This window comes from Eleutherodactylus coqui, chromosome 4, assembly GCF_035609145.1.
Source record: "Eleutherodactylus coqui strain aEleCoq1 chromosome 4, aEleCoq1.hap1, whole genome shotgun sequence".
Taxonomy (NCBI): domain Eukaryota; kingdom Metazoa; phylum Chordata; class Amphibia; order Anura; family Eleutherodactylidae; genus Eleutherodactylus; species Eleutherodactylus coqui.
Window position 1 is genome coordinate 79,867,896 of NC_089840.1, and position 24,742 is coordinate 79,892,637.

Genomic DNA, 24,742 nt, shown 5'->3' on the forward strand with positions numbered 1-24,742 from the left:
ATTCTGTGTTAAAATAACACATGTCAGATTTCCCAAATTTGGCCTGGTCATTAAGGCGCAAACAGGCTTGGTCACTAAGGGGTTCAAGTGAGAAAAAGCTTCTGAAATATGGTGAAGCACATTCTGTGTTGAGGACAGGAGTATATAAAATTGAAACAATGTACAAGAAAAATAAAATGGAGCAGTACTATATACAGTTGCAATCAAAATGATTCAATACCCATTGCAAAATAGCTTCATTTGCCAATTTTACAAATTTTTAGCTGTTTGCAAATCAAACAAGAATAATTTAAATGGCTGAACATAATAATGAAATATTTGGGCCGGCTGTCCACAAGCGATGCGGTATCCCGCGGCAAAGCTCCGCTGCGGGAGTCGTCGCCCGGGAGCAGGAGCCACTGGCGAATCTCCGCCGGTCAGCCCTATCTAATAGATAGGCTGACCGCGGAGAATCGGGGCAATTCACAGCATGCTGCGAATTTCCCGCCGCGAGCGGAGAATCGCAATGATTCTCGGCTCGTGGACAGGTGCCGGCGCTTTCCATAGCAGTGCTATGGGACGCGTCGGCCAGCATGATTAGCTGGCGGTTTACCGCCGGTGAATAAACTGCCGTGGACAGGGGGCCTAAGGCTGGGTCCACATGGGGCTGATTTCCAGCGTAATGTCCCCAGCATAGATTCTGCTGCAATCAGCCGTGGAATGTCTGCCTCCAAACTTGCACCATTTAGTGTGGGAGTACATTGTGAATCCGCAGCGGAGACGGCAACATAATTGACATCTCGTGGATTGGAATTCCGTGCCATTAGTCAATTTCTGCTCGAGTTGTGGACGAGATTTTCAAAATCTTGTCCGCTTTGCTGCTACTGTAAATGCAGCTGAACTTCCGTGAGAAGGGTCTGCATGGAAAATCTGCTCTGTGTGAACGCCACCTTATATAGCGCTAACATATTCTGCAGTGCTTTACAAATTTGGGGAAAATATACAAAATAGATAATAAACAACTAATATAACAAGTCGTTTTTCCAAATTCAAAGCAAAATGCTACCTTTAATAGCTACTGCAATCTCAGAATTATTTAACCCCTTCATGACCAGCATCATTAGTACTTAGTAGGGCAACATGCTGCATAACTAAACATCAGCTGCTGACAGCATTCTGGAGGAATCTTAAACCATTCCTCTTGGGCAATGGCCTCCAGTTCATTAATATTCTTGGTTTTATGCGCTGCAGCCGCCTTCATCAAATCCCACTAAAAATGTTCTACAGGCTTCAAGTCAGGTGACTCTGATAGCCACTTCAGCATCTTCCAGGGCTACTTCTAAAACCAAGGCTTGATGGACTATCATTGTCCTGTTGGAAGGTCCAACAACGCCCAAGCTTCACCCTCCTCACAGAAGGCATGATGTTTTCTCCTAGGATTGCCTGATACTTGATAGAATCCATCTTGCTCTCCCCACCCTACAAGCTTCCAGTGCTAGAGGAAACAAGGCAGCACCAGAGCATCACCAAGCCACTGCTATGCCTTACTGCATGCAGGGGGCTCTTTTCATCAGATGCTTCATTCTTCCTCCTCCAGCTATATCACTAATCCATAGCCCTGAGAAGTTCCAGTTTTGTTCCATTGCTCCGCAGGACAGAATCTCAAAACTTCTATGACTTAGGGCGCATTCAAACGACCATATATCGGCTGGGTATTCACACCAGCCGATATACGGCGTCCCTCTCTGCAGGGGGAGGAGGCTGGAAGAGCCAGGATCAGTGCACTGAGCTCCCTCCCCCTCTCCTCTAGTTGCAATGGGAGGGGTGGGGCAAGGCGGGGCTAATTCTCGGAACTTAGCCCCGCCCCCGGCCCGCCTCTCCCCATTGCAAATAATGCAGAGGGGCGGAGAGGAGGCAGAGATGGGGCGGGAGCTCAGTTCCTGCTCCTGGCTCTTCCATCCTCCCCCCCCTGCACACGAGAACAACGTATATCGGCCCGGCGTGAAAACCGAGCCGATATATGTTCGTCTGAATGCAGCCGAAGTTTGTGACCCGCAGCAAAAACACGTGTTTTTAATGCATTTTTTGCTGCAGTTCAAAAATGTAATAAAAAACAGCAAGTGTGAATACAATCTTATGAGGGACTCTTTTAGGGAGTTGAATAATTCTGCAGTAGTCATTACAAATAGCATTTTATATTGAATTTGGAGAAGCCACGTGTTGAGCTATTTTAACCCCTTAAGAACGTGGCCCTTTTTTTCTTTCCATGTTTTCCTACCCACTGGTACTATTTAAAGTAACATATAATGCACCGAAAACTTAAATTCTAAGTGGAGTAAAGGGGGGGAGGGGGGGAATGGATTATACCTACCTGATAATCAGGTTTCCAGGAGTCTCCACGACAGCACCAATTGAGATTGCCTCCTCCTGATAGGACAGGGACATACTGAGAGGTTAAAAGCTCCCCCCCTTCCCCACTTTCCTCAGTGGTTTCTAACGAATTGCCGGGGTAGGAGCTTAAATTAAATTCTTTCCCTAACTGGGATTTTTATTTTATTTTTATTTTTTTTGAGGGGGAATTATATTCTATAATTTCTTTTCTATCCATTTAGGGGGGGGGAAGGTACGGGTGCTGTCGTGGAGACTCCTGGAAACCTGATTGTCAGGTAGGTATAATCTATTTTTTCCCCCAGTCGTCTCCACGACAGCACCAATTGAGACGTACCAACTAAAGTTTATTAGGGTGGGATTGCTGCCGAGAGGACTTTGCGGCCGAAGGCCATGTCCTCGTCCTGCTGCACTTTTACCCTATAGTGTTTAATGAACGTGTGGGGTTTTTTCCAGACTGCGGCCTTGCATATCTGCTCGACCGAAGCTGAGCTATGTTCGGTCCATGAGGATGCTACTGCCCTTGTAGAATGGGCTTTAAGTACTAAGGGGATTTCCTTCCCGAGGGCCTTATAGGACTCTATGATGGCCAGGCGGATCCACCTGGCTATGGAGTTTTTTGCCGCTTTGTTCCCTTTATTTGGGTCACTGAACTGGACGAACAGGTTGTCGCCCCGTCTCCAGTGGCTTGTCGCATCTATGTAGCCTAGGACTGCTCTCCTGACGTCCAGGCAGCTTAGGATTTTTTCTTCCTCGTTTTTAGGTTTGCTAAAAAATGAGGGAATTATTACGTTCTGGGACCATTGAAAATGTGATACCACCTTTGGCATGAAGGCAGGGTCCGTTTTAAATACTAATTTGGAGTCCGAGATTTTTAGAAATGGGTGGCTAATGGACAAAGCCTGAAGCTCGCTAACCCTCCTCGCAGACGTGATGGCTACTAGAAAAACGGTCTTGATCGTAAGCATTTTTATCGGTAGTGCTTCGATCGGCTCGAATGGTTCCGCTGACATGGCCCTTAGAACCCAATTAAGGTTCCAGTCGGGAACAAGTTTTATGGGTCTAGGTCGTAATCTAGCTGCTGCTGTCAGGAACCTGTTGACCCATCTATTGTCCGTGAACTTTGTGTCGCATATGGCGCTAAAGGCTGCGACCTGGACCTTCAGGGTACTTGGAGAGAGGCCCCTCTGTAGGCCCTCCTGCAAGAATTCTAAGATCAAAGGGATGCACGGGATAGAATCCCCGGAATCCCTTCTCTGTCTCCATGAGGAGAACCTTCTCCAAACCTTCTGGTGATAAGGTGGGTCGTCTTTTTTCTGCTGGACATTAACGTTTCTACCCCTCTTTGTGAGAATCCCTTCCCCCTTAATGAGGATTCCTCAAGAGCCATGCTGTTAAGTGAAGTCTGTCTAAGCCCGGGTGGTTCAGTGGCCCCTGTGATAGCAGATCTGTCCAGGTCGGAAAGGTGACTGGGTCCTGGACACTCAATGTTGTCAGAAGACCGAACCAACTTCTCTTGGGCCAGAAGGGGGTCACCAGGATTAGCGTGCATACCTGGGTTCTGAAATGTTGTAAGACCCTGGGGATCAGCAGTATCGGAGGAAACGCGTACGCTAGCCCCTTTCCCCAGTCCTGGCCTAGGGCATCTATTGCTGTAGGACGATCTCCTGGCCGGAGGGAGAAGAAATTGCCCACTTTGGCGTTCTCCCTGGTTGCAAATAGGTCCAATTGTGGGGACCCCCACCGGTTGGTCAGGATTCTGAATGCCTCCAGGGAGAGAGACCATTCTCCTGGGTCTATCTGCCTCCTGCTGAGGAAGTCCGCTTTTTGGTTTAGCGTCCCTTTTAAGTGTGTTGCCGTGATCAAAAGGATCCGGCCCTCTGCCCAGTGGAAGATTTTCTGCGAAATGTTTTGCAGGGCAGGCGACCTTGTGCCCCCCTGGTGCCGAATATGGGCGACCGTGGTGGTATTGTCCGACAATATCTTTATATGCTGGTTCCGTAGCGAGTTTCCTAACTGCTGTAGGACCCGCCACACGGCCTGTAGCTCTCTGTAATTGGAGGATTGTTCTTTTATCCTTTGGGACCACGGGCCCTGAAAGAACTGGTTCCCCACATGCGCTCCCCATCCCCAGGCGCTTGCGTCCGTTGTGATGTGCGTGGCTGGGTTTTGTAGCCAATGTACCCCTTCCTGCAGGTTCGCTGGGGATGTCCACCAACGCAGGGATGTTTTCACTGTGTTTAGGATATACATTTTTGTCCCTAGCGAGGACTGCTTTTTGTCCCATGTGGATAGGACGGAGGCCAGTAGAGCTCTGGTGTGAGCCTGGGCCCATGCTACTCCCGGAATGCATGACGTTAGGCTTCCCAGGAGAGACATGGATTCCCGAATTGTGCATGATCGTTTCTGTAGGAAGGATCTGACCAGCCTTTGTATTTTTTCCTCGGGCAGGCAGGAGCATTGTAATTCTGAGTTGAGCGTTATGCCTAAAAACGTCTTCTTCCTGTCGGGGTCTAAGCTGTATTTTTCCCAGTTTATGATCCATCCTAGAGACTGGAGGAGTTCTAGCACTATCTCTAGGTGTTTCGTTAGTAGTTTCCTGGACTCTGCTATTATTAAAATATCGTCCAGGTAGGGTATTATTAGGATCGACTTTTTCCTCAGGTAGGCAGCTACCTCTGCCATAATTTTGGTAAAAATTCTGGGTGCTGAGGAGATCCCGAAAGGCAGGCATCTGAATTGGTGGTGCTCTATTCCTTTGCCCATATCCACCGCGAACCTTAGGTATCTTTTGGACCCCTCGTGGATCGGTACGTGGAAATAAGCGTCCTTCAGATCGATGGATGCCATGTAGGCCCCTTTGGGAATCAACTTTATCGTTGAAGAGATGGACTCCATTTTGAATTTTCTGTACTTGACACAGGTGTTCAAAGGCTTCAGATTCACTATCATCCGCTGTTTCCCGCAGGGTTTTCTTACTAGGAAGAGCCTGGAATAATGGCCCGGAGTTTCCTCGTTTTGCGGTACGGGGGATATTGCGCTTAGATGTTGCAGGTCCCGAACGCTCTGCCTTAGTAAGTGTAACTGTTGCCCTGAGCCTCCTGTGATAATGAATTTCCTTCTGGGGAGGGACACCAGTTCTATCCGGTATCCCTGCTGTAGGATCTTTGGGATCCATGGGCCTTCGCAAATTGCGGCCCATTGGTCCACAAAGTTCCCCAGCCTTGCCCCTACGGAGCTGGCGTCAGGGTCTCTGCTTGGGCTCCCCCTGGTGGGGATTAAAGAGGATATTTCTCCCTCTGCCCCCCTTGGGGTAACTCCAGTGGCCTGTCTTGCCCTTGCCTCGATAGGCCTCGGGCTGTTGCCCTGGGGTTCGGAAGAAGGTCTTCCCTCTCTGCGGCTTTTCTTCCGGGAATTCCTTCTTTTTGTCGGCCGCCTTCTCCAGGATTTTGTCTAGGTCTGGTCCGAACAAAAACTGACTGTAGAACGGGAGGGCGCATAGTTTATTTTTTGAGGCTAGGTCGCCTGACCATGATTTCAGCCATAGTACTCTTCTGGCTGAGTTAGATCGGGCTGTAGCTTTTGCCAAGAGTTTAACCGTTTTGGCCGCGGCATCCACTAGGAAATTTGTTGCCATACACAGGATAGGTAGGGAATTTAGGATCTGTTCCCTCGGCGTTTTATTGGTTAAGTGTAGCTCCAGCTGTTCGATCCATACCCCCAGAGTGCGCGCCACGCAAGTGGCTGCGATCCCTGGCCTAAGTATGCTTGCTGCTGCCTCCCATGATTTTTTTAGAAGGCCTTCGGCTTTGCGATCCATGGGATCTTTTAATTGTGCGGCGTCCTCAAAGGGCAGGCTCGTCCTCCTAGCTACTTTGGCCACTGGGACGTCTACCTTGGGTATCTCTTCCCAGCTTGCGCAAACTTCCTCCTTGAATGGGTACCTTCTTTTTACCCCTCTAGCGGAGAAGGAACCTGCGTCTGGTTTCTTCCACTCCTTTTGGATAATTTTAATGATGTTTTTGTGGACAGGGAAGGTATGTTTACGCCTCTCCCCTAGTCCCCCGAATATCTCGTCTTGCAGGGTGCGTGGTTCTCTGGGCTCTTCCATTTTTAATGTAGCCCTGACTGACTTAATCAATTCTGTTAAGTCGTCCTGATGGAAAAGGTATCTTTTGTAGTCCTCATCGTCTGAGGACTCCTCGGCCGCCTGTTCCTCTTGCTCCGATCCGATAGAACTCTCGGAGTCTGAAGGCTCGTCGGGAACATACGCCTTTTTCTGGGGTTTCTCTGGCGGCGCCAGCTGTGACGTTAGGGCTGATCGAACCTCCTCCTTCACCAGCTTCCTAACGTCATCCATGAATTCCTCTTTGACTAGCCTAGCTACGCATGCCTTGCATAGAGGCCTCTGGTACGTAGCTGGCAGTCTCGTCCCGCACTCCACGCATTTTTTGGGTTTTGTTCTGGGGGGGGGGGTGGGGGGGGGGGGAGATGTCTTTTTTATCCCCCTGACAAAAAAAAAGGGGAAGTATTTTTTGCGGGCAAATATGCAATTTTTCCATATACAATACATTGGATTTTGCATTTTATATTTTTTGCCGCACTGGCTACTTACGGCCGCTGAGGCTGAGGTTTCAGCTGTCTCTGGGGCTGGAGCACTCATTACTGTACCGGTGCTGCAGACACCCTGCGACCTGTAGTGCTGGTCCACCTTCTGGCTTCTCTCAGGTTCCTTATTTTGAATTTTCGCACTCCTGCGCTAAGTCCCGCCCCCTCCATGCGGCTCCTGATGCGAGCGTGATGATGTCACCACGCTGGACACGTGGCGTGACGCCCCGCCATCAAAGGGCTTCCTGGAGCGCCGCGCTGTGACTATACAAGGAGGAGGAGGGGGACTGAGGCTCCCGCTTTGTACCCCCCATGGGCCGCCGCGGGAGGAACCTGGCCCTGGGGTTACCACCCCATGTGGCGTCCCGGGAGTCGTCTGGCTGGGAAGGGAGGACAGGCTGACCCCCTGCCCTCCGATCCGCCTGTGAGTATGCTTTGGCTGGCTTCTCCATTGATACCAAATTTATTGTTTTGGGTTTTTTTTGCTGTACTACTTTAAAAGAATAAAATATCTTTGAAAAAAAAAAAATTATTTTCTGCCGCCATCTTCTGACAGCCAGAGCATTTTTGTCTTCTCGTCGACATCGTTGTGTGATGGATGGCCTTGTAGTTTCTATTGGTACAATTTTGAAATACGTATGACATTTTGGTCAATTTTTATTAAGTCTTTCTTGAATACGGGGTGATGAAAAAGCGTAATTCTGACATTGCTTTTTTTTTTTGTTTTTTTACGGCGTTCACTGTGGGGGGTAAATAATGTATTACTTTGTTAGATCGGATTTTTACGAACACAGCAATACCAAATATGTTTTGGGTTTTTTTTAAAGATTTTTTTAATTATGCAATTGTTTTTTATAATGAATAAAAATCGCTTTTAGGGCTCAGTCAGACAAGCGGAAATCCGACCAGAAAAAAAAAAAAGACGCACTGCATATACGGGCGAAAACCTTACCTACCATTGGGTGGCAATTGACGTGGTCATGCAGATTTTTTCCCGCACATGCATTGCGTTTTTTTTCTGCGTAGATCTCCGCTCGTCTGACTGAGCCCTTAAACTGATTTTTAAATTTTTTTTCTAGTTCCCATAGGAGACATGAACTTACAGTATGATGTAATACCATAGCACTGCATCTTACTGTGATCTGACAGGCAATCTATTAAACCATGCCATAGGGAATCTGCAATGGCAGCCTTGGGGGCTATCAGGAGGCCCTCGGCTGCCATGGCTACCAAACAGCGCTGCACAATTTCATCATGTGGGGCCATTCGTGACACCCAAACTCAGATCGAGGCATTTCATTGGGTTAATAGCTGCGATCAGCACTCCCGCATTGCCCTCCATACAAACCCCGATCCTCCATAATGTACGTCATGAGTGTTACGGGGTTAACTTGTTCTTATTTGAATTTTTTTTTTAGAAACAGATGAAAGTTTATAAATGTGGTAAATAAAGCTAATTTGCAGTGAAGGTTGAATAGTTTTGATTTAAACTGTACAGATGCTATTACACAGCCATTCAGCAAATGCAATTCATTAACAAAGCACCCTTTAATTGGACTTAACCCTTTCCAATCCAATTATTTTTTCTCATTCATTCTCCCCAGCTCTAAATAAATTGGAGCTGATGAGAATAAAAGAGAAAAAATAAATTTCCCTGCACCCTCCTGAACCGACAGAGTTCAGGAGGGTGCAGATGCTCACTGCACCGTGAAGGGGGGGCTGCTTACCTGTCCGGCGTCTTCCGCATTCTCCCTCTGCCTACCGGCTCGGCGATCATGTGACTGCTGGGGTCAGGTGGCACCCAGCGGTTACATGATCGCCGAGTCGGGAGACAGAAGGGAGAATGCGGAAGACGCCGGACAGGTAAGCAGGCCCCCCACGGCGCAGGCTCCCGGCTTGGCGTTCATGTGACCGCTGGGGGTCAGGTGACATCGGCAGTCACATGATCGCCGGCCGGAATCTCCGTGCATTACATAGCGCTAATTGAGCGCTATGTAATGTGCAAAGGAGAAGGCAGAAAGGGTTAAAAACCCTTTCTGCCTTCTCCTCGGGGGTCCTCGGTGAGGACCAGTGCAGGAGTGTATCTGCACCCGATGTGACTGATGATCGGGTGCAGATGCACTCCTGCACTGCAGTGTCGGGCCTGCCCCGACATCGGAGCTGTGGGGGGAAATTATGATGTCGGGGCGGGAAAGGGTTAACTGCCCTTCAGGTGTGGCACATTACTAGTAAAATGTGCATGCTGATTTGCTGAGCCTTCCAGCCAATCACATGCCTGGCATGTATTAAACCTTTATAGCATATCCTTTAAGCCACTGTAACTTGAGGAACCACCTGTATGGAGAAATAAAGGGTAAGGCACAAACTGTAAGATTTCCTCAGAAATACTTTAATTATAGAAAGTATAGTTTTGTATGAAAACAATTGTAAAAACAGTCTCATTTCTTCTTTTGTTTGTACACGGCATCTAGGGCGCGCTGCGCATCCTTTATTTGTTGCTGTAGCCTTTCCTTTGTGCCCTTGTTAGTGGCTTTTTTAAACATGTCCTTCATGTTAGCAATAGACGCTTTATATCCAGCAGTATTATGAAAGACACGTATCACACGATCTCCAGTAGAGACCAAAAATCTGTTGTTACTGTCAAACGCAAGGTCTGAGATAGTGTCTCCGTGCACAGACTTAAATTCTTCCTCCACCTCCCCTGTCTGAGCATTGTACACGGTGATATCACAGACACTGGATATTGCAACCACACGACCATCAGGAGACATTGCGATACGACAAGGCTCATGGCCGGACCATTTCCCTGTATATAGCAGGTAAGGGTCTTGTTGCTTTTTATACTCCACATCTGTTTTCCAGAGCTTCCATGTCCCATCTTTAGAAACGGTTGCCATCCTATGAAAGATAAAACAAAAAAAAAATGGAGTTTTTATTCATCATAAAAATATACAGTGTACAACAAATAGCTATAAGTACCCGCCTCCTATGGCTTCATGTATTTACTTCAAGCATCTATTTGTTTACAAATAAACTAGAAATTATTTCATCTCTTTTCAGACTAGGCCAAAATTGGCTTAGGGTGGTTTCACATCGGCCTCTGTTCCTCCGTCTTTGTTTTCAGGAGGGAAAGTAAGAGAGGGGAGGCAAGAGAAGAGCAGTAAAGAAAAACCTCGGGAAGAGGAGGGGGAGGCAGAGGCCCAGCCACCACCTACCAGCCAGGAGTGTGTATTGTGCTCGCTTGGAGGAAGAGCTCTGGCAGATCTCCCAAAGTGAAACTTGTGGAGTGTGCAATGACCTGCATATCCAATCAGCTACTCTACCCCAAAGAAAGTATTTGCATGGAAGCAGAACTGATGCGTGCGTTCGTAATTAGAATCATAGAATGGTAGAGTTGGAAGGGACCTCCAGGGTCATCGGATCCAACCCCCTTCTCAGTGCAGGATTCACTATATTAGTCCACATTCAGTTAAAAACTGATCAGTTTTAAAAAGGACTCCAAACGCAGGTGTGAAATCACCCTCAGTCTTGAAAGAGGTTAAATAATTTCTAGTCTATTTGTGGTAAAAAAATAAAAATAAAAAAAAAAGATCCTTCGTCTAGCTGTGACTTTCCACAATTTTGTCTGTTCTGCATGTAAAATATTATTAGAAGGATTCAATAAAGTTTGTTTCCATATCAAGAGGAGTTCTGGATAACACAATCCTGATAGGAAAGTGCAGCGGACTACACTTCCCTATAAAGATAATAATGAAAGCAAATATAAAAATATATATCTATATACAGTAGCCTGACAAAGGTCAAAAGAACACTCTTTTTGCATATGGATACATTCAGCGTATACGTCAAGAGCTCAAAACACGTGAGATGTGAACAGAGCCTATGGGATTAATCTTTGGAAGTATGGCTGTAAACTCCAGCCACCATCCAACGGCTGATCAAGGAGGAGCAGTTGTACCCGTCCAATCACACAGATATAACTGTACGTCGAGGTGCTTTTAGGCAAGACAAACCATGATGTACAGTTACATCAGAGTACCCTGCCGAAGAAATACCAGCACACTGCCTGTTCTATTCCATGTGGACAGCTTTCATTGAAGTCAATGGAAGCCGTCCCATCTGCGGCCCGTCTGAAACAGACACTGCAGATGGGACGCCGAATCAGCATCTAAGCCTAGCGACAGCGCGGCATAATCTGTACTGCGCATCTGCGCCAGCTGGGCCGTCCACGGTACAGATTACAAGAAATCCAGACTGCTACACAGGGGCCACCAACCGGGCACAGGGTCCGATTCTGCTGCAGGATCTGACCCGGTCGTGTGCATTCGGCCTTATAGATAGATTATGAAAAGACTTTGTTTCTGAGCTCCAAATTTAGAGACAAAATTCTACTTCACCTTCATATTTGGTCCCATCACAATCACATAAGAGATACTGACCTGCTGGAATCATTGGAAAAGGCAAATCCACAGACCCCAGCCGAGTGGCCTTTCAACTCAAACGCCCGGGAAACTTCACGGAACTCTCCTGATTTGCCAAAGCAAACCTCCCAAATCTTCACATCCGGCGTGAAACCACAGCTTGCTACAAACCTAGGACAGATAAAACATATGGAAACCTCAATCAATTATCTAATAAACATCCTATTCTGTTGGCATGGAAACCCTTTCCTAATAAGCCAGAATAAGGCTCAACCGGCAACAAAAGAGGTTCAATGCTGACGAATGTAAAGTTATATATAGAATTAATGTATACCTTAATACCAATTAGTTACATCCAGAGCTAACGAGATATTTTCCAGTTACAGTAGGAGTATTACGTTTATAGGGCACTTCTGCTGCCACGTTGTTGTCCAACTGTATCCACAGTGATTAAGAGGGCATATATTTGCTTTTTACAAATATGTCTCAATCATCTGCGGAAATGTACTGTTTCCCACATCCCTAGAGGTCAGCAGTTCTGGCTAAAAGAAGAGGTTTAAAGGGAACCTGTCAGATACACGCTCCCCTGACCGCAGGCAGCAAGAAAGTGACAGGCGCCCACAGTACTGCATCTTACTCTGAAACGCTGCTCCGATTTACAGAAAACATTGGGGGAAATCTACTAAGACAAGCATTTCCAATAGCTTAGTATAATTTCCACCGGCACACGACTCCTCATTTATTAGGCGCATGTCTACTCATCTCAGAAATCTACACCAGCTAGAAACTGATGTATTCACAAACACAGAAGAGGGTTCTTTACTGTAAGAGTAGTGAGACTGTGGAACTGTCTGCCTGAGGACGTGGTGATGGCAAAATCCATAGAGGAGTTTATAAGGGGACTAGACGTCTTTCTAGAGCGCTATGATATTACAGGATATAGACATTAGGTGACCACCGGGGTTGTTGATCCAGGTCTTACATTTAGGTAGGAACTATCAAAACGTTGATCCAGGGATTATTCTGACTGCCATTATGGAGTCGGGAAGGAATTTTTCCCCCCCAAATGGGCTAATTGACTTCTGCCTTATTGGAGTTTTTTTTGCCTTCCTTTGGATCAACAAGATGAAAGGGGGTGGGGTGGAAACCGGCTGAACTGGATGGACATTGTCTCCCTTCAGCCTAACATACTATGTTACTATGATGTAGATATCAAGTATAATTTACACCAGCACGGGGCGACCACATGCCCTCACAAAGCCCCGCCTACTTTTCAGAAAAGTGGAAATTGCAGTGCAGAAAAGACCCAAATGGGACTTTCACCAGAATTTGCGACTTTTAAACTCCAGAATTCTGGCCTAAAGTGTTCTGTAAATGTCCCCCATTGTTTAAAAAAAAAAAAAAAGCGCGTGGCATCTCACGTGTGGGTCTCTGCCCATTTGCATACAGGGTTAGGGCAGCATGAATCTATTGACAGGTTTCCCTTAATCCATAATGTGAACTTGTGACAGCCATAAAGATTGCCACATGAATTGCTAATGGTGGAAAGCATTGATAGGAATGGGTCAGACAGAATATGGACATTTGAGAAGTGAAAATAGAAGAAGTGATTGTTACCTTCCACAGGGCGACACACCAGCATAGGCGTTTGCAACCTGATTGGTATTGATATTTGCGAGTATTCCACCCTTCATATTCCAAATCAAAATGGTGGTATCACATGATGCAGTCATGATAAACTTCCCTGTACAAGAAAAGTGGAGACAAGAATTAGAACTGTCCTCAAAACGCCAACTACTTGTCACATGAACGGTAAATGGTTCTGCATGTACATTACAAGCATGTATGATGACACAATCTCTTATGGTAACACACCTGTTTCTGCTATTCCAATATTAATGACGGTGGTTTTATGGTGCTTTGGGAAGTCTTCATGACCAGCGGAGATGACGAATGCATCATCTTTCTTGTTCATTTTAAACCCTCGAATTGTCTCTCCATTGGCCAAGAATACAATAAAGGCTCTTAAAAAGAAAGACAATTTATATTGTTTCTCTGAGGAAACACATCAAAATGTTTTAAAATAATGGTACATTTCAGCAGTTTTTTTTAAGATCGCAGACTATTTTAACAATGGATGACCATCCCACACAATCATCATCCGGGCAGAAGTGATACACGTTTGAAATATTTTTCCACTAGTTGGAGAAAAAAAAAAATCTTCCATACTTATGAATTTTCCTTGAAAGATCAGATGTATTTCACTGAGTGTCACTGAAAATGTATTGTGTTTGAATGTTAATCAGACAATCACTCAACGGTTGATCATCCATCAACCCACTTCTATCTGCTGTGTATGGCCACCTTTACGCCTCGTTCACATTAGAGTTGTTTTGCGTGCACCTATGTGCGTACAAAACAGCGCGTCTAGTAGACCCATTGGTTCTCAATGGTGTGTTCACATGTCCAGCTTTTGCAGGTGTGCAAATTCACGCACCTGCAAAAGATAGGACTTCTGCGCGCCGGGAAGGTCTGTGCTGTGTGTACAGATTCCCTGTGAGGAGTCCCCTCATCACTGAACACTATGACAGCACTGTCACAGTGTTCAGTGACAAGGGGACTCCCCGTGGGGAGTAAAGAATCCCCTGCCACAGCTGTGGCAGAGGACCGCCATGAATCCAATGAATGGCTGAGTGCTATGACCAATCACAGGCAGCACTCAGCTGTCAATCAATGAACGGCTAAGCGTTGCCTGTGAATGGCTGAGCGCTCAGGCAATCAGACACAGCCCTTACAGGAGGCAGGGATTTTAAATCCCCACCTGCTAAAAGAGTTTCAGTACAGTGTCGGGGTGCCAAGCTGCAAAACGCACTGAGCTCCGACAGCGGCGGAGAGGTGAGTATGTATATATATATATATATATTTTTTACACCAGCTAGGGATGGGCTTATATCTAAAGCCCTGCCCCGAAAATCACTGCGGGGGTTGCTGGCATCTGATTGCTTTATGCAGGCGAATCTGCACCCAAAACACCAGATGTACATTAACCCTAAAGGGACCTTCACTGTGAATTTGTTAAATCTCATCTCCAGGGATTGTACTGAATTCCTGTGTCCTACAGCATTTGCACCCACGTGAACATACCCACAGGTTTGTTACAGACACGGGTTATTTTGTGGTGGTTTTTGATGCAGCCAAAGCCAGAAGTGCAGTCCTTCCTTTATAGGCAATTCCTTTAAAATCCACTTGTTTTTGCCTAAAAAAAAAAAAACTGCACCAAAAACTGCCACAGAAAACCCTGTGTGTGACATCACTCTTCGGTTGCATTCACACAGGTGTATGGTTATTTCGGGCCAGGAATATGCAGCGTATTCACGGGCTGAAATAAACTGTTGCTTTGTGGTTTTCTGCCTAGCAGCAGTCTTTTTACGTACGCAAAAAACCCTATTGATTTTGTACACAAGCCTGTCCCGGTAATCCCTGAAGAGGCTTCCCACGCCTTCTGGTACCACCTGGGCTCCTGAGTTTATCCTCCAGCCCAAAGAGTGATGTTTTACCCAGCCTGACTGATGAAGGGGCCTACCCCGAAACACGTATCCGCTGGTTTTAATTAATAAAGAGAAGTTAGATCATTTTATCCCACTGCCCGTCGAAATTCACTGGAGGACAATGCCTAAATACCACTATTGTTTCTCCACTTGACCACCAAATGGCGGATCCATCTGGTCGACAGCGCCTCCCTAGTGAAAATGGTTTCACACACGTTTACACTTTCCTCTCTTCAGCTCCTTGAGGTTTCTGGGCCCTGGGCATCTGACCGGACCTCAGACCCTTAAATATACTAGGTTTGCTCCACCCCTTTGCTACGTGCTTGACCTATATGTAGATAACACAGGATTCCCCATTCACAATAAGTGATCAGCTGTAACCATCTACTCCCCCTACCTGCAAAATGACCCCTGCACGAGTCACAGAACATGCCTAGAAAAGTCTCCCATACAAGTCAATGGGTGAGCTCCATGCCCACTGTGAAAATGGCCCATGAGGCTGCTGTAAAGCATATGTTTTAAATACCCCTAATGCTGTTAACTGTAGACCAGATGGCCGCCCCAATAGTCGCGTACAAACAACAGAATAAATGATTCTACATTCAGAAAATAACTACAGATAAGTAAAATGGAACAAGTTTCATTATCTAGCTCTAATTATTACAAACAAATTGGTGATATATAGTCAGCCTGGAAATGTGCGTGAAAAACTTTCTACCCGTGATCTACAGATAAAAAGTTTTATCATTGGTTCTGTAGCAACTTTTGGAATATCCTTGGAGTTGAAGCAATAAATGGAGATCTAGCATTACATCTTACCTGCCTGTAGGACCGAAGCGGACATGTGTAGCATGGTCAAACTCCACATTGGCTCTCATACAGTGGTGCTCTCGTTGAAGGAAGTCCTTAGTATTCCATATCCTGACCGTCCTATCATCCGAACAGGAAGCTAAATATTTACCGTTACTACTAAAATCCAAGCAGCTTATCCTCCCACTGTGGGCCTGGAGGAGACATTAAAGAATGATAATCCAATTATTAACCGTCTGATCAGTATAGAACGCAGAAGGCTGGTGACCGATGCTTTCGAACAGCCAAACCAAACTTGAGATGCAGTTTTAGGCCCGGCTCACACACCCATAAGCGTGAAACGCTGCGGAGCTCCAGCAGCATTTGAACACGGTAGTGACTCTGCATATGGTGGCGGGATTGTGCTGCACAAGCCCGTGCACTCATGTAGGCAGTCATGCGCAGTACACTTGTTTTTTGTTTAGACTTCCAGCGCTGTCACAGGAGAGTCCCTTTAAGAGATGTGTGCCTTTCAATAAATTTGGCACAAATTACTGAAACCACCTCCTTTATTTCTGGCATGAGAAACACTGGTTTAAGTTAAGACGGGTCAATGGGATTCCTCTACAAAGGAAAGGAGTCCTTGTTGTCACATTCAGACAACTTACTCGTAATGCAGATTCCAAATCTACAAATCTCCGGGTCTATCATGTTGTAGATTTGCTACAGATCTGCTGTAAATATGCAGCAAAGTCCACATTTTTTGAAGATTTATTGTGCAACACATTCCCAAACTGCATCGGACGTTCGCCAAAGTCCACATGTGGAACATTTCTATCATGTCTGAACTTATCTTCGTTTCATTTTGAAAAACCGCACTGGCAAAATGAGAGCCGAATCCTGTCCTTCTAGGCAGCAGGGATGCACACTGCTCTGACACAGCGGACAATAGTATCCTGCCGCTTTTGATAAATTAATATGATGGAATTCAACCAGGATCTGAAGAAAAGTATCATTTTTCTGCAATGAATCTAAGGTATCTATTGTAAATTCCTACTAATGAGTTAACCGCCCCTTTTTTTTCCATTTTCGTTTTTTCCTCCCCCTTTTTAAAAAAAATCATAACTCTTATTTATTCATCAACATAGTTTGCGGAAGGAGTTGTATTTTTCAATGGCACTATTTAATCTACCACATGATGTACTGAAAAACTTTTAAAAACTTCTTAATGGAGTGAAATGGAAAAAAAATTAATTCCGCCATCTTTGGGTGCGTCTTGTTTCTACACACTGCAACAGAAATGACACAATAACTTTGTTCTACGGGTCAGTACGAACTCTACCATACCAAATTTATATAGTTTTGCTGTACTACTTTTTTTCAAAGATATTTACATTTTTTTTTCATTATTTTTTGCTGCCATCTTTTGACAGCTACAATTTTTTTATTTTTTCATCGACATAGTTGTGTGACGTCTTATTTTGTACAGGACATCCTGTAGTTTCTGCTGGTACCATTCTGGAGTACATTCGAATTTTTGATCGCTTTCTAATACATTTTTTCTTGGAGACGGGGTGACCAAAAAAAGCGCAATTCTGGTGTTCTTTATTTTCTTACTATCGTCACTGGGACGGGGAGGGTCCTTTAAATGAAATACAATTTTACTGTGAAAGTGCCCCAGAAATATTAGATTAGATAATCTGTTCTATTATTAAAATATAACTTTTATTATAGGACTTTATTTAAAATAAGCTACATCCCACCACGTGCTGGGCCATTTGCTGGTGTGATTTAGCGTATTTTAAATAAAGTCCTATAATAAAAGTTATATTTTAATAATAGAACAGATTATCTAATCTAATATTTCTGGGGCACTTTTACAGTGAAATTATTTTTTTACTATGTTCACCGTGCGGGGTAAATAATGCGTTACCTTGATAGATCGGACTTGTACGGACACAGAGATACCAAATACGTATTTTTGTTTTATTATTTAGATTCTTTTATTATAAATATGGCAAAAGGGTGTGTTGTTAAGGGGTTAAAGAGGTTGTTGATGTAAAGAAGTTATTCCTCTCCACAGAATAGAGAATGAGTATCTGATAAGTAGGGGTCAGACTGCTGGGATCCCCACTAATCATAAGAAAGGGGGTCCCAAAGGTCACAGAATAAATGGAGCGGTGGTCATGCATGCGACTGCCACTCCTTTAATTTAAATGGGACTGCAGGAGATAGCTGAGGGCTTACACACAACTATTTCAGCTGTAATCATTCTATTCATTCAGGGACCTTTGGGACCCCTATTCTTGTGATCGGTGAGGGTTCTAGAGGTCTGATCCCCACCTATCAGATAGTATGTAAATACAGGATAATCTTTTTCTGTGGCACGACCACTTTAACAAGTAAATATTTTAAGTAGAAACTAAAATATAAAAGCCTTAAAGGGGTTATACCAGAGACCCCCATTGATCCTGAAAACAGGGGTACTGTGCCCCCTCTCTGCAGGATCACTGCACCACTTGTTGCGAGGAGACTGTATGAAGGGGCAGTTGCACAAGCACGGCTCCACCTATCCTCAACGGGGCTGCCAGTTATGGATCAGCGCTTGCAGTTGGCTATTTCGTTAACCTCGTTGAAACAAAGCAGGGCTGCGCATGAGTAACCGCCGCTACAGTCAATCTGACGTCGCTGCAGGTGGGTGAAGACAGCCTACCGTGACTAGAAGAGGGGGCACCAGACCTACGTTCCTGGGATCAGTGGGGGAAGCTCTCGGAGCTAAGACTCCTACCGATCCAGCGGATAGGTGAAAACCGTCTATACCCGTTAAATAAATCTTTAACCCATCGTCTCTTCATGTGTCCCCAGATACAAGTATTCATACCTTCAGCACAACAAGCCCATTCACCTATATAAAGGGGAAATAAAAAAATAGGAATTGTTTCATTTTACTAAGGATACCTTAAGAGCGGCTGCCTGCAGCGGGTGGGAGAAGTTGTGAGCTTGAGCTTTTTCTCTGCGTGGCCTCTGCGCCTTCTGCTTCTTCGTACTCTGCTTCTGCGGACCAGCTTGGCCATTTGCTTTCTCGGCTAAATATGTAGCAAAAATGTGTGAAAATTATGAACACGGTCACCAGAATCAGAACAAAATAACAGTTTTAAAGGAGGGTCGCTTATTGTCCGAGTACTTTTATACGGGCCGACTATTGGAGGAAAAGAAATCGCTCAAACGAAGGATTTCCAGAGATAGTCGTCCTGTGGAAAAGCGGAACCCCACGCTGTACTGACGAGACATTGCTCATTAGTTGCTTCGTTTAAGCTCACTGTAACCAAGTGACTAACGAACGACTTGTCACTATAAACAGGCAGATGTTCATCTTCGAGTGACATGGTCTTCACAGCGAACGGAGCGGGTGGTCGAAAGCGATCTCCGGCGCGCTCCGCCTCCATTCATTGAACAACTATTGCTCCTGCGTAAAAGCACAGAAATGATAGTCGTCCCGTTTGAGACTACCCTTACGCAGGGTTCAGGTGTTTCTTAACATTTTTTAGGAAACCATTGTCAACTGACGTCAATGAATAAGGCCGCCTTCACACGTACAAGTCGGATTCCACATGTGAGATCCAGTGGATTCAGTCTGTGAAGCCGGGCGGTGACCGCGTGTACCTGTCATTTCTGCATTGTGGATGACCACGGCGGCTCACGATCGGTCATGCGCAGTACAGATTTTTTTCAATGCATGTATTCCCCATGCAATGATGCATGTACCCATGGTCCATATGCACTGTTAATTGCGTATGGGCTGCGGGGCGGATGCCTCCACTGACGTCAATGGAGTCTGTTCATACGAAGTCTGTAGCAAATAGAGCATGCTGGGATTTTCCTCCGCTTGTGGAATACACAGTTCATATCCGCGAGTGTGAGCAAAAAAACCAAAGCACATGCCTTTTAACGTGCGCGATTTGCTGTGTTTAAGCGGCATATTCTGCTGCGGCCAGCTCTTCCGGATAGAGAGGAGAGATGGCCGAAGTGGAAACGGTGATAAAATTGACATGCCGCAGCTTCCAAATCCTGCACAGCATGTCAATTTCAGCACGGCTTGGCCGCAGTGTGCGGATGAGTTTTGCATATCTTGTCCACTTTGCTGCTTTATCCCAGGATAAAAATTGCTGGTGGAATCTCCATGCAGAAAGTCCGCCCCGTGTGAATCCGGCCTAAGGCCTCATGTCCACGGGCAAATTCGGATTTTAAATCCGCAGCGTTTCTCCCGTACGTGAATCCGCGCCCCATAGGGATGCATTAGACACCCGCAGGTAGCTAAATACCTGCAGATGTCATTTTTCCCTGCAGGTGCAAGTACAGGAAAAAATCCGGACATGCTCCATTCAGGCGCGGGGCTCCCGCAGGCTTCTATTGAAGCCTATGGAAGTCATCCAGATCCGCAGGAGACCCGCGCCTGAATTAAACTCACCCGTCCGGACGCTGCAGGTCTTCCTTCCTTCGTGGCCGGAAACTTCTTTCTTTGGCTCAGTGGATGTGCCCGGCGCATGTGCGCGGCACGCAGTCGACGTGCCGAGCACATCCGCCGGGCCGAAGAAAGAAGATCCGGCCGCGACGGAAGGAAGACACGCACGGACCGCTGCGGGTAAGTTTATTCTGATTTTTTAGCATCATGTCCGCGGGGCAGGCGGGACCCGCTACGGATTCTCCGTGGAGAATCCGTAGCGGGCCTGATTTTCCCCGTGGACATGAGGCCTTAGGCCTCATGTCCACGGGGAAAATCAGATCCGCTGCAGATTCTCAATGGGGAATCTGCAGCGGGTCCCTCCTGCCCCGCGGACAAGAGGGCTGAAAATAGGAATAAATAAGAATAAACTCACCTCCCATCCGCTCCGTTTCTTCTCTTCGCGCGGCGTCATCTTCTCTGCGTCGCGGCCGGATCTTCTTTCTTCGGCTCGGCGGATGCGCATGATGACGTCCGTGACGTGCCCCGCGCATGCGCCGTCCCGAAGAAAAAAGATCCGGCCGCGGCGGAGAGAAGATGGCGCCGCGCGAAGAGAAGAAACGGAGCGTGTGAGTAAATCCCGATTTTTGTCTCCCGCGGATCCGGACGGCTTCCATAGGCTTCAATAGAAGCCCGCGGGAGCCGTCCCCGCGGGAGACCCGCATGAAAATGGAGCATGGTCCAGATTTTTTCATGCTCCATTTTTTTTAAAATCCTTTTTATTGACCATCCGCGGGTATTTATCCGCTGCGGATTTTAATTCTTATTTTGCCCGTGGACATGAACCCTTAGGCCTCATGTCCACGGGGAAAATCAGATCCGCTGCAGATTCTCCATGCAGAATCTGCAGCGTGTCCCTCCTGCCCCGCGGACGTGAGCGCCGAAAATAACAATAAATCAGAATTAACTCACCTCCCATCCGCTCCGTTTCTTCTCTTCACCGCGGCGTCATCTTCTCTGCCTCGCGGCCGGATCTTCTTTCTTCGGCTCGGCGGAAGCGCATGATGTCGGTGACGTGCCCCGCGCATGCGCCGTCCCGAAGCAAAATGATCCGGCCGCGACTGAGAGAAGATGGTGCCGCGGAGAAGAGAAGAAACGGAGCGGGTGAGTAAATCCCGATTTTTGTCTCCCGCGGATCCGGACGGCTTCCATAGGCTTCAATAGAAGCCCGCGGGAGCCGTCCCCGCGGGAGACCCGCGTGAAAATGGAGCATGGTCCGGATTTTTTCATGCTCCATTTTTTTTTAAATCCCTTTTATTGACCATCCGCGGGTATTTATCTACCCGCGGGTGGTCAATGCATCCCTATGGGGTGCGGATCCGCGGGCAGAAGAAGAGTTAAAATCCGCTGCGGATTTTAATTCTTATTTTGCCCGTGGACATGAGCCCTAAGGCCTCATGTCCACGGGGAAAATCAGATCCGCTGCAGATTCTACATGTAGAATCTGCAGCGGGTCCCTCCTGCCCCGCGGACATGAGCGCTGAAAATAGCAATTTAAAAGCATTTACCTATCCGTAGCGGGCGGCGAAGCTCTGCTCTTCCTCACGGCCGGATCTTCATTTTCGGCCGGCGGATGAATTCCTGACGCCGGCGGCACGTCGCCGGCACGTCGTCGACGTGCCGCGCGCATGCGCCGGGCACATCCGCCGAGCCGAAGCAAGGGAGATGCGGCCGTGAGGAAGAGCAGAGCTTCGCGGCCCGCTGCGGGTGAGTAAATGCTTTAAATTCCTATTTTAGGTCTCCCGCGGATCCGGACGGCTTCCATAGGCTTCAATAGAAGCCCGCGGGAGCCGTCCCCGCGGGAGACCCGCATGAAAATGGAGCATGGTCCAGATTTTTTCATGCTCCATTTTTTTAAAAATCACTTTTATTGACGATCCGCGGGTATTTATCTACCCGCGGGTGGTCAATGCATCCCTATGGGGTGCGGATCCGCGCGCGGGAGATCCGCTGCGGATTTTAAATCTCATTTTGCCCGTGGACATGAGGCCTTAGGGTGCGTTCACACAGACTGGAATAGTCCGCACACCAGCTATCTGCATGTCTGACATCTGGACTTTTAAACAGATGTGAGCTGGATTTGTAACAATGTTGCCATTGCGAATCTGAAACAATTCCACCAAATCCTTATCAATATCCAGATGTTACATATGCAGATGTTGGGGCGCGGACTATTCCAGTTTACGGGTCGCTGATGTGCTGCAGATTTCACACCTTCAATTTGAAGTCAACTGAAATCTGCAGCAAATCCGCAAAATGTGAACAGCCCCCCGCAGAACACGTTCTGGATTTCCTCGGCTTGCACCCCATGCATTGAAAAGGGTGAAATCCGATGTTAGCCCAGGGCGGAGCGGGGATCGGCTCCTGCGGACCTTATAACGGTGCCTATATAATGCACAGTCTATAATGTACACTAGAGGTAAAGGCTGGTATAGCATTCCACTGCCCTCCTCTATAGACTGCATGGGGGCAGCCTCTTAATGGCAGCCACCTCCAACTGTTGCAGGACTACTACTCCCAGCATGCTGATAGTTGTAGCATCACAACAGCTGGTACGGCACAGTCTATACTCCCAGCACACGGGGCGCGCAGTGCAGCCGCTACAGCAGAGCTCCGTGCATTCTACATGCAGCCCACACAGCAGGAGGCTTTGTATGAGCAGCCGTGGCTCAGTGCTGCCCCTCCTCTGGTCACACACTGTCATCGCACTCACCCCCTGGCTTCAGCTCGCTGCCTTCCTTCGCCCTCTTGCCCCACAGTGTCAGCAACACGACTATTCCCCCCAGCAGCACGGTCACTGCGACCAGCGCTACCACCTCCATGGCCACGACTCACCACTCCGCCACGTCACATGACGGGAGCGCGCGGGGCGGCGGAGGGGGCTTTTTTTTTGTTCTTCACTATATATAACTTTATTGTACAGCACAGACGGTAACAGTACAAGAGTTCAAATATTAGCGGCCGCACAGGAGAGCAGCCGCCGTGTCTATGTCCCCAGTCACTGAGCGGCGCGCCTGGAAGTGCTGCATGCTACCACAACACACGGCTGTCCAGACTGCTGTATACACTATATACAGACATACTACATAGTGATATATATACTACTATACATAGTGATATACATACTGTTATATATACTACTATACATATTGATATACATACTGTTATATATACTGCTATACATAGTGCTGTACACACTGTTATACATACTTTGCATACATAAATAACAGGTCGGGTCCTCGGTTGTTGAGGCCCATTTAGGCGCAACGGTTCTTGCTAAAATTCGCTCAAAGCCGTCTTTTGAGCGATAACCATTGCGTCTAAATTCACGGACATGGCGCAGTTTTCCTCACGAGTCGTTCCTCGCTCAATTCTAGTTTTTTTTAATTGAACGATGAACTCTTATCAGCGGTGTAGGCTGTTATCACAGTCTGCAGCGCTGATAAGATTCTTACAGCCCGTGCCCTGCTGGTAGTTCACAGAGGGACACCAGCTGTAAGCATGGAGAACAATACAAGTGTTTGCTTATGTAGAACAGTTGTATTGTTCGCTGAGCAATAGCGGCAGTGTCCCGCTCCGCCTGCATAGCTCTTAGGTATTATTGTACCTTGATGCCACTGGAAGCTAGGGGTTTGACAGGGGGAACGCCCCTTTCACACCCCTAGCTCCCGATAGGTTCAAGGCAGGAAGGTCCTAGGAGTCAGTGGAGAAATTTCAGCTGCCTTACGGCGACGGTGGGAGCTGTTCTTAGCCTTACATTATTACCTATGAATGTTTGTATGTTACCACAGTAACATGGCAGCAATTACATGTAATTAAGTAAGCCTAAGAACATTAACTGTTGCAACGTCTCAGCTGAGTAATGGCCGGCATTTCTGGCATTGCTTTCCACCCTTCCGTAGCCTCAGCCATCCGTCCTGACCGCCGGCGGAGAGCTCCGAGCCGGCGGCCGCATGTCTGCTTTACCAACGCTGCCCTGGTACCACCTGCCAATGGAACGGCATTGTGTTGGCAAAGCACTTCATGTTGGGTTTGGCTCCCTGCTGGGCAGTGTGGGGCGCCAGCGGGGAAGCAACTTTGAGCTGTTGATGCACCGATGCACCACCGCCAGCCGCGGTATGTCTTTTCCAGCATTCTTCAGTGCCCTTCCAGGACCTAGTGCCGGAGAAGCTGTGCAGCCAAGCAGTATCAGGGGGCGTCACCCCCTGTCAATCTTGACTCCACCAGAAATTCCTGGTGGCTTCAAGATACAATAATACCGCTCTTAAGTAGCTACTTAGCTACTATAGACTATGCAAATATGATCGCTCAAAACTGTCACTCAAACTGTCTTTTGAGCGATCATCTGTCAGTGTAAATGGGGTCTTAGTCACAGCGGAGGGCTCTGAGGAGAAGGTAGAAGTGGTTTTTAACCACTTCTGCTTTCACCTTTGCAGTCTAGTGAATAGAGAAAATCAAAGCACCACAGCAGAGTCTTAGCAGACCAAGATCAGCTCTGCCAGTGACTA

The 24,742-nt window shown here is 47.0% G+C and overlaps 1 protein-coding gene across 1 annotated transcript; it reads right to left on the minus strand.

The window, feature by feature from the left end:
* Positions 1 to 9,343: 9,343 nt before the first annotated feature.
* Positions 9,344 to 23,099, minus strand: TBL2 (transducin beta like 2). The gene is made up of 7 exons (XM_066599727.1): positions 22,948 to 23,099; positions 18,692 to 18,819; positions 15,764 to 15,948; positions 13,272 to 13,420; positions 13,014 to 13,140; positions 11,415 to 11,567; positions 9,344 to 9,873 (listed from the first exon to the last, which is right to left on the minus strand). The coding sequence occupies exons 1-7, from the start codon at positions 23,054 to 23,056 to the stop codon at positions 9,414 to 9,416; spliced, it is 1,311 nt and encodes a 436-aa protein (XP_066455824.1). The 5' UTR covers positions 23,057 to 23,099; the 3' UTR covers positions 9,344 to 9,413.
* Between the last annotated feature and the right edge of the window lie 1,643 nt (positions 23,100 to 24,742).